Source organism: Cyprinus carpio, chromosome A20 (assembly GCF_018340385.1).
Source record: "Cyprinus carpio isolate SPL01 chromosome A20, ASM1834038v1, whole genome shotgun sequence".
Classification (NCBI taxonomy): Eukaryota; Metazoa; Chordata; class Actinopteri; order Cypriniformes; family Cyprinidae; genus Cyprinus; species Cyprinus carpio.
The window spans coordinates 11,690,566-11,703,507 of NC_056591.1; the positions used below are offsets into that span (position 1 = coordinate 11,690,566).

General features: G+C 36.7%; 2 protein-coding genes and 1 pseudogene across 4 annotated transcripts in view; 1 reads left to right on the top strand and 2 right to left on the bottom strand.

The window, feature by feature from the left end:
• The window catches only part of LOC109058210 (transcription factor IIIB 90 kDa subunit-like), a 60,786-nt gene that overhangs the window by 3,829 nt on the left and 44,015 nt on the right, over positions 1-12,942 (top strand). Inside the window, exons 2-4 of one of the 3 annotated variants that reach the window (XM_042777629.1) lie at positions 1,264-1,367; positions 4,229-4,419; positions 12,163-12,243. In XM_042777629.1, the coding sequence (XP_042633563.1) occupies positions 4,239-4,419; positions 12,163-12,243 (262 nt within the window). In that variant the 5' untranslated portion in view covers positions 1,264-1,367; positions 4,229-4,238. Of the gene's footprint in view, positions 1-1,263; positions 1,368-2,978; positions 3,679-4,228; positions 4,420-12,162; positions 12,244-12,942 lie in introns of those variants that run through there. The other 2 variants (XM_042777627.1, XM_042777628.1) reach the window with 2 other exon arrangements.
• LOC109058183 lies at positions 1,272-2,985 on the bottom strand (annotated as a pseudogene).
• Positions 5,047-11,860, bottom strand: LOC109094978. The gene is made up of 19 exons (XM_042777626.1): positions 11,705-11,860; positions 11,550-11,614; positions 11,372-11,461; positions 11,160-11,281; positions 10,884-11,027; positions 10,545-10,616; positions 10,245-10,418; positions 9,842-9,938; positions 9,475-9,698; positions 9,131-9,296; positions 8,685-8,893; positions 8,475-8,592; positions 8,184-8,389; positions 7,754-7,871; positions 7,502-7,671; positions 6,774-6,871; positions 6,541-6,656; positions 5,404-6,450; positions 5,047-5,265 (listed from the first exon to the last, which is right to left on the bottom strand). The coding sequence occupies exons 1-19, from the start codon at positions 11,725-11,727 to the stop codon at positions 5,261-5,263; spliced, it is 3,264 nt and encodes a 1,087-aa protein (XP_042633560.1). The 5' UTR covers positions 11,728-11,860; the 3' UTR covers positions 5,047-5,260.

A 12,942-nucleotide genomic window follows, 5' to 3' on the forward strand; every position in this document is an offset into this window, starting at 1 on the left:
CTTAAGGATCATGTGACACTGAAGACTGGAGTAATGATGCTGAAAATTCAGTTTTGCATCACATGAATAAAGTACATTTTGAAATATATTAAAGTAGAAACCAGTTATTTTAAATTGTAATAATAATTCACAATATCACTGTTTTTACTGTGTTTTGGTGAGCATCAGTGACTTAAAAAAAATCAGACCCCAAACTTTTGAACGGTAGTGTATTTTATATGAATACATGTGAACTTAATGTCAGTCAGTGTTAATTGGTTTAATTGGTTAGCATAGCTAATGAGGCGATGCTAAACAACTAAACCATGAAAACCACTCAGATATTAAAACAAGAGGTGTTCAGATTATTAAAATAAGTCATCTTTACATCATTCTTGTCTCACACCAACTGCAAGGATCATTGCCGTCCCTCAAAATTTTCATACTTGCTGTGGATCAGTCATTGTTATCATTGCTCTATCTGCCCCTTCACTTCAGTAGCAAGCCAGGCTGTCTACTGAGATCCATGAGCTCTAGCATGTACACAGAGAGTTTTGTTGGATTTCAGCTCCCTCTGCTGGTGGGAATGGCTTTCAACACAACATAAATAGTCACAATTTTCCCTAAAGGATCATGTGCAACAATAAATAAATTGAAATGTCAAAATTTGAGTTTTACGTTGTCACATGACCCTTTTTGCCACACTCTTAGCGTTTACTACTGGGGCACGCCATGGCATGAAAAAATTGTAGAAAAGTTCAGTCCATTTCTCTAAAGAAAAACAAATGCAGTATTTGCCTTTCTGTTGATTTGTTTTCTGATATGTTAGAACAAAACAACCTGGACTGCATTTCTCAAAAGCATTGTGAGATAAGTTGATCATAGAGATCACTGGTGGCGTTGGATCTATGATCTACGTAAGCTTATAATACTTTTGGGAAACGCAGCCCTGTTCTCTTCATGACTGTAATGTGACAATTAGGCTTTATTCTCCTTATTTATGGCTGTTTGTAACTGTTAACAACATATATCTAAGGAAAATGTTTATTCTGTGTATCAAAGGCATTATAATAAAAAAAAATGTTGAGATTTTACAAACTTATTTGCACATAATACTTGTGAGATTTGTATATTAATAATAATGTGCATTAATTTCAAATGGTAAAAATTTAACCATTCTTCACAAAATAACAAAAATGTTCTTCATGAACATTTATGTCCATTAGCAGCTGGTAACTGGCATGTTGTGCTGAATGTAATCCTCTCTATCTGCTACTTTTGCAGATAATTCATCATGAAGAGCGCTGTGGCTGCAGGTCTGAGTGGTCACCAGGGATCCCTCTCACTCCTTCTTCCCCATCCCCACACAGGCAGCTCGCTCGAAGGAGGTGTGGGGCGAAAACCACTTCTGATTTTCGAAGAGCACTGCTTCGGCTGTCTGATTGTACTTGCCCCACCAGTCTCCTGAGCATGAGTCTCACCATTACCTGGTTGGCCCAAGCAATGCCCGATGCAGGACGCACCTTACTGCCCACCAGCCTGTGTTTAAGAAGTCATAAAAGACTGATTATAGAGCATCAGAAGCTCAAAATATGTTTGGTCCAGTTTTGTAAAAACACCAAACCTTCTGAAATGAGCTGAGCCTTTATACAGTAGCAGAAACTAGTATGTGAACCCATTGAAATTGGTTAGTATTCTGCATTAATTGGTCATAAAATGTAATCAACCTTTCTCAAATTCCCAAGTATAGAAAAGCACAATATGCATAAGGCACTGTGAATATTTACTGGGATGTGTTCAATAGAAGACATGAAAGATTAGAGTTGATTATGTGGTGTTAGCTTAAGCACATCATGTTTTTCTATACTTGGGAATTTGATGAAGATCAGATGACATTTTAATAATGCAGAAAACCAGCCAATGCCAATGGGTTTACATACTGTTTCTTGCCACTGTATATGGGCTGTTTTGCTGTTTTGCACTCACCCATAGTCGCACCATCCTGGATTTGGTCCATCCACAATATCTGTAACCTGGAGCAGAGAAATAGCATAAGAAGGATTTCTATGTTATTTAAATTCATAAGATAAGATCTATAGCTTTCACAGAGCATATTTAATAGTATTTCTGATTAGGTGTTAGAAATAGGATGCCAGTCTAACCTGGTTGACGCTTCAGCAGCACGGGCACACGCTGAGACACGCTCGCCTGCAGAGCCTCCTGCTCACATATCAACCAGCATCAAGTGTTTTCTGATGGTTATTAACTGGTTATTATTATAAATGTTTGCCAGTCTCACCAGGTCTGCTGCATGCTCAATGTAGATGTTGTCTCTAAACCGCTGACTGTGGATCAAAGCTGGTGGCAGATCTGGTCTGAGCCAGGGCTGCAGGGCAATGAGTTGCCTTAGTCATTTGATAGGGAAAGAATCCTCAGTGCAAATATAAACAGCTCCTGTTAAATTACCATATAAAATGTGATTTAATACATCAGTTAAGCAGAAATTTGTCAAAATTATTTCTTTCTTCTCAACTCTCCTTCTACACCAGTAATCTCACAATCAGGGGCCCTGTAACAGGTGGGGGCCCGGAACTGATTTTTACTGAGGGGAGGAATGCGATCACAGAGGGGGCCTAGAGTCAATAAACTGTTAACTAATTAATCTAATTCATTCAGCACATTGTGTAATTAATTAGATTAAAACATTTTTCAAACATTTTTTATATGCTTCAATTCCAGTAAGTTAGACAGGGGATATTCGATTTTTGCGAAAAGTTAGTTTCTATTCTGTAACAAATAAGAAAAGAAAAAAGTATGACATATCAGGATGTATCCTGATTATATATCATATGCAGGAGTCGTTTTGTGGCTCAAGTGACTGGTTTATGTCGCTTTACCTGAATTCAGCCCTCTGTTTCCCTGCGGGTACTGGACAGACGGGTAAAGCTGCAAACAGAACTGAGTTTTTCCAGCAGCACTCTCGCGTGCCAGCTCAGTTGTTCCTCGTTAAAACTATCTTCACACATTTTGAACTGCACAACATGTACTTCCCGGTCAGCAACTCTGACAAATTCAAAGTCTTAAATTCAATCGATTACCAGTTTTATTATTTTTAGACCTAGTGCTGTTTATATTTCAAGGACAGATAAGCGACTGCAAATATAACGAACAATACTTTATTTTATCAAGCCAATAAGAGAAACAGTGCGATAACGTATCGGCTACACAACACACTCTCTTTAATCGCGCTATAAGCCCGCTGTCTGCCACCACCGGACCAGTGCATTATCAAAATGGGGGTGTCTTGAATGAAAGTGTTTAACTAAATCGAATGACTGGGATTATAGAAGATACATTTATCATTAATATTTCTTTAAACTTGTGTTCCGCCATAAGGGACACATATTAGTAAAATAAACTAAGCAAAAATAACTAAAAGAAGAACTGTGACGTAGCGGCCACCCCTCTATATTCAGTTTTAAGAGCAGCCCGCACTGTTGTATCGCAGTTGGGTAGAAAGTCACAACAGTAAGGTATTATGAATCAAATGAAATATATGATCATAAAAAATGAATTTAGTCCTTTTAAACATGTTGCTCAATGAATGCAGTTTGTAAAACCTGTGACTAAATTGGACTGGAGGACAGTGTATGCTGCTTGATAGTGTTTGATCTAAAGTACTTTTACTTCCTTTGACCGGTGAGTGGTTTGCTGTTGAAGGTTAGCGTTAACGTCTTAAATTTATGCTAGTCTTTATGATATGAAATAAAGAATAAAAGGATGAAATGGGCTGTTTGTATTATGTTTACATTGGTATCACAGGTCTTATGCAAGCTAGCTTTTCATTTGGTAGCATATGAGCACATATCAAAACATTAGCTTAGCAAGGTTTATAGACACTAGAAATATACAATAGAGATAATCTTAAATATAAAGATAATCCTAATATGCGAAACAAAAATGATACGTGAACAGCAATGAAAGTGGTTCAACTGGGTCTTGTGTTGAAATGAGAGTGAAGTGTTCCGTGGCGAAGCGGAATGTGAGGGAGGTTTATGATCTGGCGACCCGGGTTCAAGTCCCGCTCTGAACGTGCTGTATCGTTTACGAGTTTATAACAAGTTTCTGTACGATTTTATTAAGTATCTTATTGTAATATCTGAATAATAATAAACTGACGCTACCAAATAGATAATGTGTGTTTAGTCGCATGTTTGTTGTTCAGTAATGGTGCACATGTTATCCTCAGGTCTGTCAGCATGAGTCGTCAGTGTAAGAGCTGTGGCGGAGCAGACATCGACACAGACCCAGCCCGGGGGAGTGCCGTCTGCACAGCCTGTGGCTCGGTTCTGGAGGATAATATCATCGTATCAGAGGTTCAGTTTGTGGAAAACAGTGGAGGGGTGTCTTCAGCTGTCGGCCAGTTCGTGTCTGCTGATGGTAAGAGCTGTTCACTTCAACCTAAACACAGTTGGGACCTGCATCATTCACCTTTTGAGGGGCACCAGTGGCAATGGCAATGTTTTTAAAACTTTTTTTGTTTCTAGCCAGTTTAGCTGATGTAAGATATTCCTCAATTTCTTTCAAAAAGCAAAAAAGAGAGGTCTAGAATTGAAATATGTGGGTCTGTGAATGTAGAATTAGGCAAGCAACAGCCCAACAGGGTCATTTTTCAGATCGATCATAATCAGCAGAGGCCAATACCACATCCTTCAAAAACATTGCACACTCATGATCAATTTCGCTTCAAAAAAAATTCTGAAATAGATTTTATGAAATGGACATATCCAAAAAAAGACAACAATTTAATCAGAATTACCACAAAAAGAGCAACTGGAGAAGAAAAAAAAATATAGTTTTAAACCTTTTCCATGTAATCGTTTCCAGGTTAGCACCAGGTTAGTTAGTTTCAAGGTTGTAAATTGTGTAAATATTATTGAATTATGTACACACATACGTGTAAGATGAGATAGCATTTTGGTTTAGCATGCATTTGGGCTTAATCTGATTTTAACAGTTTTTGTTGTTGTTTTGTTAACCAAGAAAAATTGCAACTTAATTTGACAGTTAGTGATCACAATGCATTTTATTTGCAAAAGCAGTATGCCAGGACTGGACAAATACAAATACACCCTCAGATTGAACGGGCTTGAGTTTTCCACCTGGGACTGTCATGTTATTTGTCAAATCTCACTGCACTTTCCTCATCATGACAAGAAACAACATTAATCATTTGGATTCACAATTTAACAGTGAATTTTTTTTTTTACAGCCTCCATGGTCATCCTAGAAAAGAACGTGTGGTTTCAGTATTAGAATATATATGTATATATTTTAAAAATTTGAACAATTGTAAACAAATTGCTTAAATTTACTGTTGTATCACGTTACTTAACTGTACATAATTTAGCAATGGAAAAGTACCTGTTATTATTCCTTTATGAATGCTGGAACCGTAACGGCTTCTGCTACCAGGGAAGAACAGGGTCCCTCTCAGTTTGTCATATGATGGTTTTACCGCTAAAAGCTTAGGATCAGAAGGAAAACGACCATCATCAGCTTCTTTTTGCTGTTGTGTTTGCAAAAAAGCTAATTTCTTTGAATTATCGTCGTCATCTTCATGCATGAAATTGCTGTGCTCGCCTACTACATTTAAAAGGCCTACTTTTTCCAATCCGTGCTCTTTAAAAGGCTGAGCACTGCTTTCAGTGGCAAGGATGTGACTTTCCAAATGTTTTTGGCCCTGTTCACTTTCGCTTGATTCAAGTTTTTTAGAAATAATATTTTCGGTGTACAGAGAAGAATCTTTTGTAAACGGATTGTTAATCAGTTCATTAAAAGGATCAGGGGAGTGTTGAAAATCACCATAAGGAGTGTAACTGTCCATGTAGCCTTTCAGGAAAAGCTGGTCACTCAATTCATTGCTATTTGGATTGTAGTTTGTTGGATTACTGATGGCAATGAGAGAATATAAAATGGAAGGCAAGGTTTCATTTATGACAAGTAATGCATTTTTTGATCCTCTGTAGAATGCTGAAGCAGAACTGTCGTCACCAATCATCACAGAATTGTCTTGATTTTGACCACTCCTTTTCATAGGAGTTTTCTGTGGGGCGTCATCCAGGGAAGATTTGTAGTCTTTAAACAAGCCATCAAAAGAGCTCTGCTGCCCTGCTGCAGGTGTCATAGATGGACCAGAACTGTGTTTGACAATCGTTTGAGGGTTAAACTGCACACCAGATTGCTTGAGGAGTTGGTCATGTCTGTGTGGATCAGGAATATTGCTGGCGTGGTAACTGTGTTCTGATGTCTTCCTGCCTTGATTTGATGAGGGATCTGTACGGTGTGGAAGTTCTCTTTGCAGAAACCGTGTCCCCACCTCATCTGTAGAACAGCAGCCTCTGCCAGGCTCATAAGGTTTAGGGTCAAAAACAGAAGCTGCGTGAGAGCTCATAAGGTTTCCTCGTAGACCTTAGTTTATGCAGATATACAAAGAGAAAAAATAAATTAAAGCAATTCTTTTTGATGAATTTTCCTGTAAAAGAAAATATTAGAACTAACCATTTACATCTGTAGTGTCTGTGATGTTGACTGTACCAAATCCAGGTCCCTCAAACAATCTGGATGTAAAAACCTTTTTAACAGAGTCAAGTGCATAGAAGCATCTCACAGTCAGCCTGAAATAGAAGGAAAAGAAAGGAGCTGATCAGAATTTTTTTTTGTTTTCAAAGATCAATCGTATTTAGCCCAATTCAATTTTCACATATTTATCAGTTTCATATATTGACAAATACCTAAATTTTGATTCCCTTGTAATGGCTGATTCCTGGTCAATTATGACACCTCCATCAGAAATGACCTCGTTTTCATACACAATGTAGCCTTCACCAAACTACACAAGGATGCAGATTACATATCCATCAGTGAATAGATATAAACAACTGCTTAAAATTTTAGGTCAGTATTTGTTTTTTTATTAATATTTTTATTTAGCAATGACACATTAAACTGATCAAAAGTGACAGTAAAGACATTTATAATTGCAAAAGATTTCTATTTCAAATAAATTTGCTTTGCCATCATAGGAATAAACTGCATTTTAAAATATATTCAAGTGTTTAATACATTTATTTACTGTAATTGGGCATGTGAATAAAAAAAAATAGTGTTTTACAATTTTTTTTCTGCCTTTCTTGTAAAAGTCAATTTGAAAATTCATGGGTAACAATTATATTTTAGCATTGCAAATACAACTGTGACAAGAGCTTACACATACTGATGGATTAACCTTCACAGAATAAAAAAAAAAAAAAAAAAAAAAAAAAAAATTTAATCAGTCACTAATACTGTTAGTTCAGGGCAGCTGCGGCACGAACCTTACATTGGGTGGTGGTAGTCTAATAAATTTGTTAAGCACTGCAAATATAAATAAACTCACTCACTATTTTTTTATCAAATAAATTCAATAATTTTTTTTACCGAGTCCAGATTTTTGGCCTCTAAGGTCAATTTATGCATTTACCATTAATCTAGTTCCACATGTATCCACACCAAAAGAAAACAAGACCCTTGTCTCATCAGTTGCCTTGGGTCTGCAGCTTCTGTCTAGAAGGGTTGTGCTGCTAGGTGGCACTGCTGGCCAGGTTTTGGTAGTAGTTGCCACCACGGTCATCATTCCATCTGTGGAACACACTAGAACAATAGAAATTGTTTATTAGTGGAGAGATACCATTTTAAAGCTTATAAACCCTGTTAGCATTTTAAGGTGTCTTGCCTGTTAGTTCTTCACTCTGAAAGTAACAGTGCTTTGTTATTCTCTTGTGAATCTCCAGAGTCTTTGAGTCTCTTATAAGAATTTCAAAAGAGCCAACAAAGTTTCTCAATGTGATGTCCTGGAAAAACAGAAACCCAAAATGTTAGGTTTAAAAGTATGTTCTAGGTTTAAAATAATTATTTTTACATTAATTATTCTTTAATTTTTTTTTATTATTATTTATTTTCCTTTAATATAACAAACTGTAAATAACCCTATATAAACTTCCATTTTTAATGCATTTATGTTTTCTTTTTGCCAAAATGATTTCCAGATGCTGTCATAGCTCAACTTTATTATACTAATGTTAAGAACAAAGGAGATCTGAATCAAGACAGCCATGACATTATGAAATCAATATACTATTTAAACAACAAATGTTTTTCTTTGCCTCATGAATGTAGCCCGATGTGAAGAGTGGGACCTCCAGAGTCATACTCTGACTGTCGTTTTTCAGTATGTATCCCTCCTGTCTGGATAAGTCAGATGTGAGAGCTTGATGCCCCACACAGACCTCCCAAAGTCCAGCCTGCTTAGGATGATTTATTCTGAATATTATGCTCTGTGCAGTACAGAAAGCACTGACATCTGGAGGGACTGAATGAGAGGGAAACAAATAAAAGTTAGATTGTTGGTCACTTGCATGTTATGTAATTTAAGGTCATTAACTCTTAAGACTTACAAGCATCATTAACATGTGCCACAACAGAGACATGGTGGAAAAATGTGTCGTTTTGCTTGATGATATTTAGAGTGTAGTTAATTTCTACAGAGTACTGGAGAAGTCCTTCACCCAAATACTGTCAATTAGAAATTAGATTTTATTTTTTAATAATATAAGATAAATATACAGTAGTACTGTGGGAATAATAAATAAAAGAAAAACCCTCACCACTTTGTTAACAGATTTATCTTCAAAAGGAACCTTAATGATGAAGCCGTGGGTCCCATTGGTGTGGGGAATTTTTGTAATGAAGTAATGCTGTTGAATGGCATCTGTTACTGACAGATAGTTCTCATTCAGCTTGATTGCAATGAGCTCCACATCCGAAGCAAAACTACCAAGATATACAGTGAACACTTCTTCATGAGGCAAAGTTTCTGTTAGAGGGGAAAAAAATATAACACGACTGAAATAAATTTGCAATCGTCTAGATCAAAAAAAACTAATTAATTATAATAAAAAGTATTATTAAAATCACAAACGACATTTTTAGTATTTTATAATGAGTATAATTTAGTTATGTCACTAAACTGTTATTGGTTATCAGAAATATAATCTGCATCAGTCATAAATCAATATCAGTGTATTGTATAATGGTATGATGATAATCTCACCATCTATAGCGAAAGGAATCCGAGGAACTAGTGGTGTCTCCATAACTCGTAGCTGGCGATGTCTGGTCTGTATTTCAGTGTCATCCGTAAACACATGTGAATAGATGTGCTCATAGCACAGGAAAGCCTTGTAACTCTCTTTATAGACATTATTTTCGACTAAGCTCTGCAACAAACATGACAAAAATATTGATTTTCTTTATTTTTCTTTTGCATAAGATTCAAGATTTTAATTAGTCACATACACGATTATATAGAGAATATATAACCACCAGTGAAATGTGAGTGTTTGGAGTGTTGTGCATAAATAAACAGCATTTGTTATTGGTTTGTCCAGTACATACCATTCTGTAACCTCCTGGTGCACCAAAAGGCATTGATACGTGCACCACCTGCCCATCTTCTCCAAGTACGTAACCCATGGTTTTCCTGGTGGCCTCGTCCAAGAGCTGAGCATGCGCACCCAGCTCAATACTCCTGCTTACAAACCTAGAGAAGTCCTGCATCAGCGGGGTCATGACTTTAGGAGTTCTCCAGTGCAATATCACTCCATCAAATGAGCTAGGGGCTGATAAATATGCAACACGGAGAGAAAAGTATGGGCTATGACAGCCTGAATTGTTATTTACAATAAAGATATTATACGTACATTTAGTTCAATAACAATAATTTCTGTAATGCATCAGAAATTGAACATGGCCAGTGAGTTACCTATCGTACATGCCGCAGACGTGTCAAGCATCACTACAGCCCATTTCCGTCTGAAAAACACTGTTGCATGAATCACCTCTACAGCAATGCCGTCAATCTGAGGAAACAACAAGGCTGGTTTCAGCCTTCATGTTAAAAATCCCAAAATACTGTCATGGTGGAACCTGCTCAATTAACATTTAAAGGGATAGTTCACAAAAATATTTAAAAAAAAAAAAAAATCTTACCGACCCCTGAACGGCAGAATATGTACAAAAAAAAAAAACTCAGGCATTTTTTTTTTTAAATATCTTCTGTGTTGAACTGAAGGACTTCAGTCATACTGGTTTAGAATGACTTAAGGGTGTGTAAATAATAATGACAGAATGTTTTGATGTGAACTGTCCTTTTTAGTTTCACCTGCCTCTGTGATTGCTGAATGTGTCTGATTGTAGGCAGAGCGAAAGACCACCCTGTTTGGAGTGGAATCCAGCATGTATCCCATTCGCCTGGCGTCAGAGATAGACATCGCATCCAAGCTCTGAAAGTCCTGATTCAGGAACATTATCTGCCACTCAGAGATGGCAGATCTCTGGGCCTACAAGTGGAGATACAGAGCTGGCAATAAGAAATTCAAATTCGTAGAAGTTCACACATGCAATTAAAGTGTCAAAAAAAAAAAAAAGAAATAAAATAAATTTTAAAAAGCGTCAATATTTCTTACAAAAGCAAGAGCAGCCGGCCAAGAAGTGTTGTGTTTATCAGATCTGCAGGGTGTATCTCTCGCCACCGTCACCTAGTTTAGAGAAAACCAGATATTGCTGACCAGCTTTAGTATTATGTACTGTAGTATTTATTAATATTTTGAATTAGCTTTTATTTATATATTTTCAGTTTTCATATAAATTTTAGTATAAGACTGTCATTTTCCTATGTGCTTATTTTTTAATACCTATGTTTACTTTTATTTAAATAAGCAGAATCTATTTTTAAAAGTTTTAATTAGCAAAACAACATCTGCATACCTCACAGGATTTACATTGCCTGCCTTGCACAGTCCTACCTCTATGTAGTTTTCTTCACAGAGGATCTCTTTTGAGGACCAGTCAACCGGCAGTGTGCAGTTCTCTGTGAGAGAGTGTTTATTCTCTCTCCCCGTATGGTCAGTCAAAACAACATTCAGCTTGAAAATGAAGTTGCTGTCATTCTACAAGACATCATACAACAGAAAACAATGTTCTCAAAAAGCCACAATCAAGATTCCTAGATCTGATAGTTCTAGTACTAATCAATGCAGTTTTGTCTTTGGACTTTTATTTATTTTTAATGAATCTCTTGCCTTGTTTTCGGTGTAGCAGGAGAAATAGGAAGCTCTCAGAGATGCCTGGCCATTCAAGTTGTTCAACGTGTAGCCACACATGGATGCATGAGCTTCACTAATGATATGCACTCCATTTTCAACTTAAAAAATATGCACTGATATGAGAACTAAAATATAAATGCGTGATCATTTATTGTAGAGATTATTGTCAAGCCATAGCACCATCATACCTACAGCTTCAAATCTTGGGACATGGCCTGCAAAGCCCACGTCCATAGACACCCAGAAATATCGATCGCGACATTCAGTCTCAATGGCACCTGGAGCATTAAAATTCAATACAGCTCTGGATTTAACAAAATGTACCATTACATGTTAAAATGTTGTTGTTCATCACTATAAACAGACCTTGTGGATCAGTAGTAACATTACTTCCATTCATCTCGCACAGTTGAAAGCACAGGAAGAGAAGCCTGTGGTATATCAGTTCTGCATGTCAGTTTTGTGATGTTGTTTTAAATATTTGCATATTCATGTGCTGTAAATTGGTCACAGAAACTTACCCAAAGCAGAATCTAACATCCATGATTTGACAAAAACACTAACTAGAATTTTTTTTTTATAATTGAGCAATATGCTGCTAAGAGGGAAGCCTGTACTGCTGTGGTTCATTTGTATCGTCCTGTCACTCTCCTCCGAGCTCCCCTGACTTGATTATCAGTCTCAGGTGTGTCAATCAATCTCTATTGGTTGCTATAGGAACACTTGTGTAGAGATATTGGCACCCGATAGGTGTCACTGGTGTAACCATACAATGATGATTCTGTTTTTACACACGCATCCTCTGGGGCGCGATAGAGCTGTATTTAAAGCCTTAAAATGGCACTGGTAAATAATAGGCTTTTTTGTACACCTGTTTATATACTATAATCCAAAACTATTCCTATTCAGTGTAATTGTCTGATATCAGCTTGGCCTTCATCTTTAACACAATAAATTGCATTTTTTGTTTCTTTTTTAGGTACTTCCAAAGCTCCGGTCTTGGGCAGTGGGTTCCACACAAGTCTGGGAAAAGAATCGCGAGCTCAGACACTCCAGAACGGTAGGCACACCTTTATATTAGTCAGCAGTGGAGTGTAGGTGCAGTCAGTGGATGATCATGGTTTATAAAACATGCAGACTTAAAGAGATAGTTCACCCTAAATTGAAAGTTCTGTCATTATTTACTCACACTCATGCTGTTCTAAATCAGTATGATTTTCTTTCTTATGTTAAGCAAAAAAGGTGAATTTTTAAAGAATGTCCTGGCCACTCTCTTCTATACAATAAAAGTGAATGAGGATGGATGAATAAAGGACCATAAGTGTAAAATAAAAGTAACGCATATGGCTCTTGCATTATATTATTTATCTTCTGTAACAAAGCCATATGATAGACTATCATTTACATTTGCATCAAATATAGTGCCATTAGATGCATTACGAAGGCTATAGTATTCTTGCGAATGCATATTCTTTGAATATTATGTTTCAATAAATCATTTACATTAATTTCTGACCCAGTTACAACTCAAGTGCTAATTATACAAATTTACATAATTTGCATCTGCACTTTCATAGAGCTGCCTGATAAATGTCTTTGGGTTCCAGGTGTGTGTCGATTTAGCAAATAGGCATGGCGTTGTGTAAATATGTACTTGTGTATATGAATCAGAGGGGCTGTGAGAGCAATGAGTTTTGTGGCATTATATTATACATTGCTCAATCACAGCTGTCTGTACTGGTGCGTTTTCTGAGCTTTA

Coding starts and splice junctions, on each gene's coding strand:
- LOC109094978 (XM_042777626.1), bottom strand. CDS start 11,727: ATGGATGTTAGATTCTGCTTTGG. Junction 9,939..10,244: donor CACATTCAGCAATCACAGAG/GCAGGTGAAACT, acceptor TTGTTTCCTCAG/ATTGACGGCATTGCTGTAGA. Junction 8,593..8,684: donor ATAAATCTGTTAACAAAGTG/GTGAGGGTTTTT, acceptor TCTAATTGACAG/TATTTGGGTGAAGGACTTCT.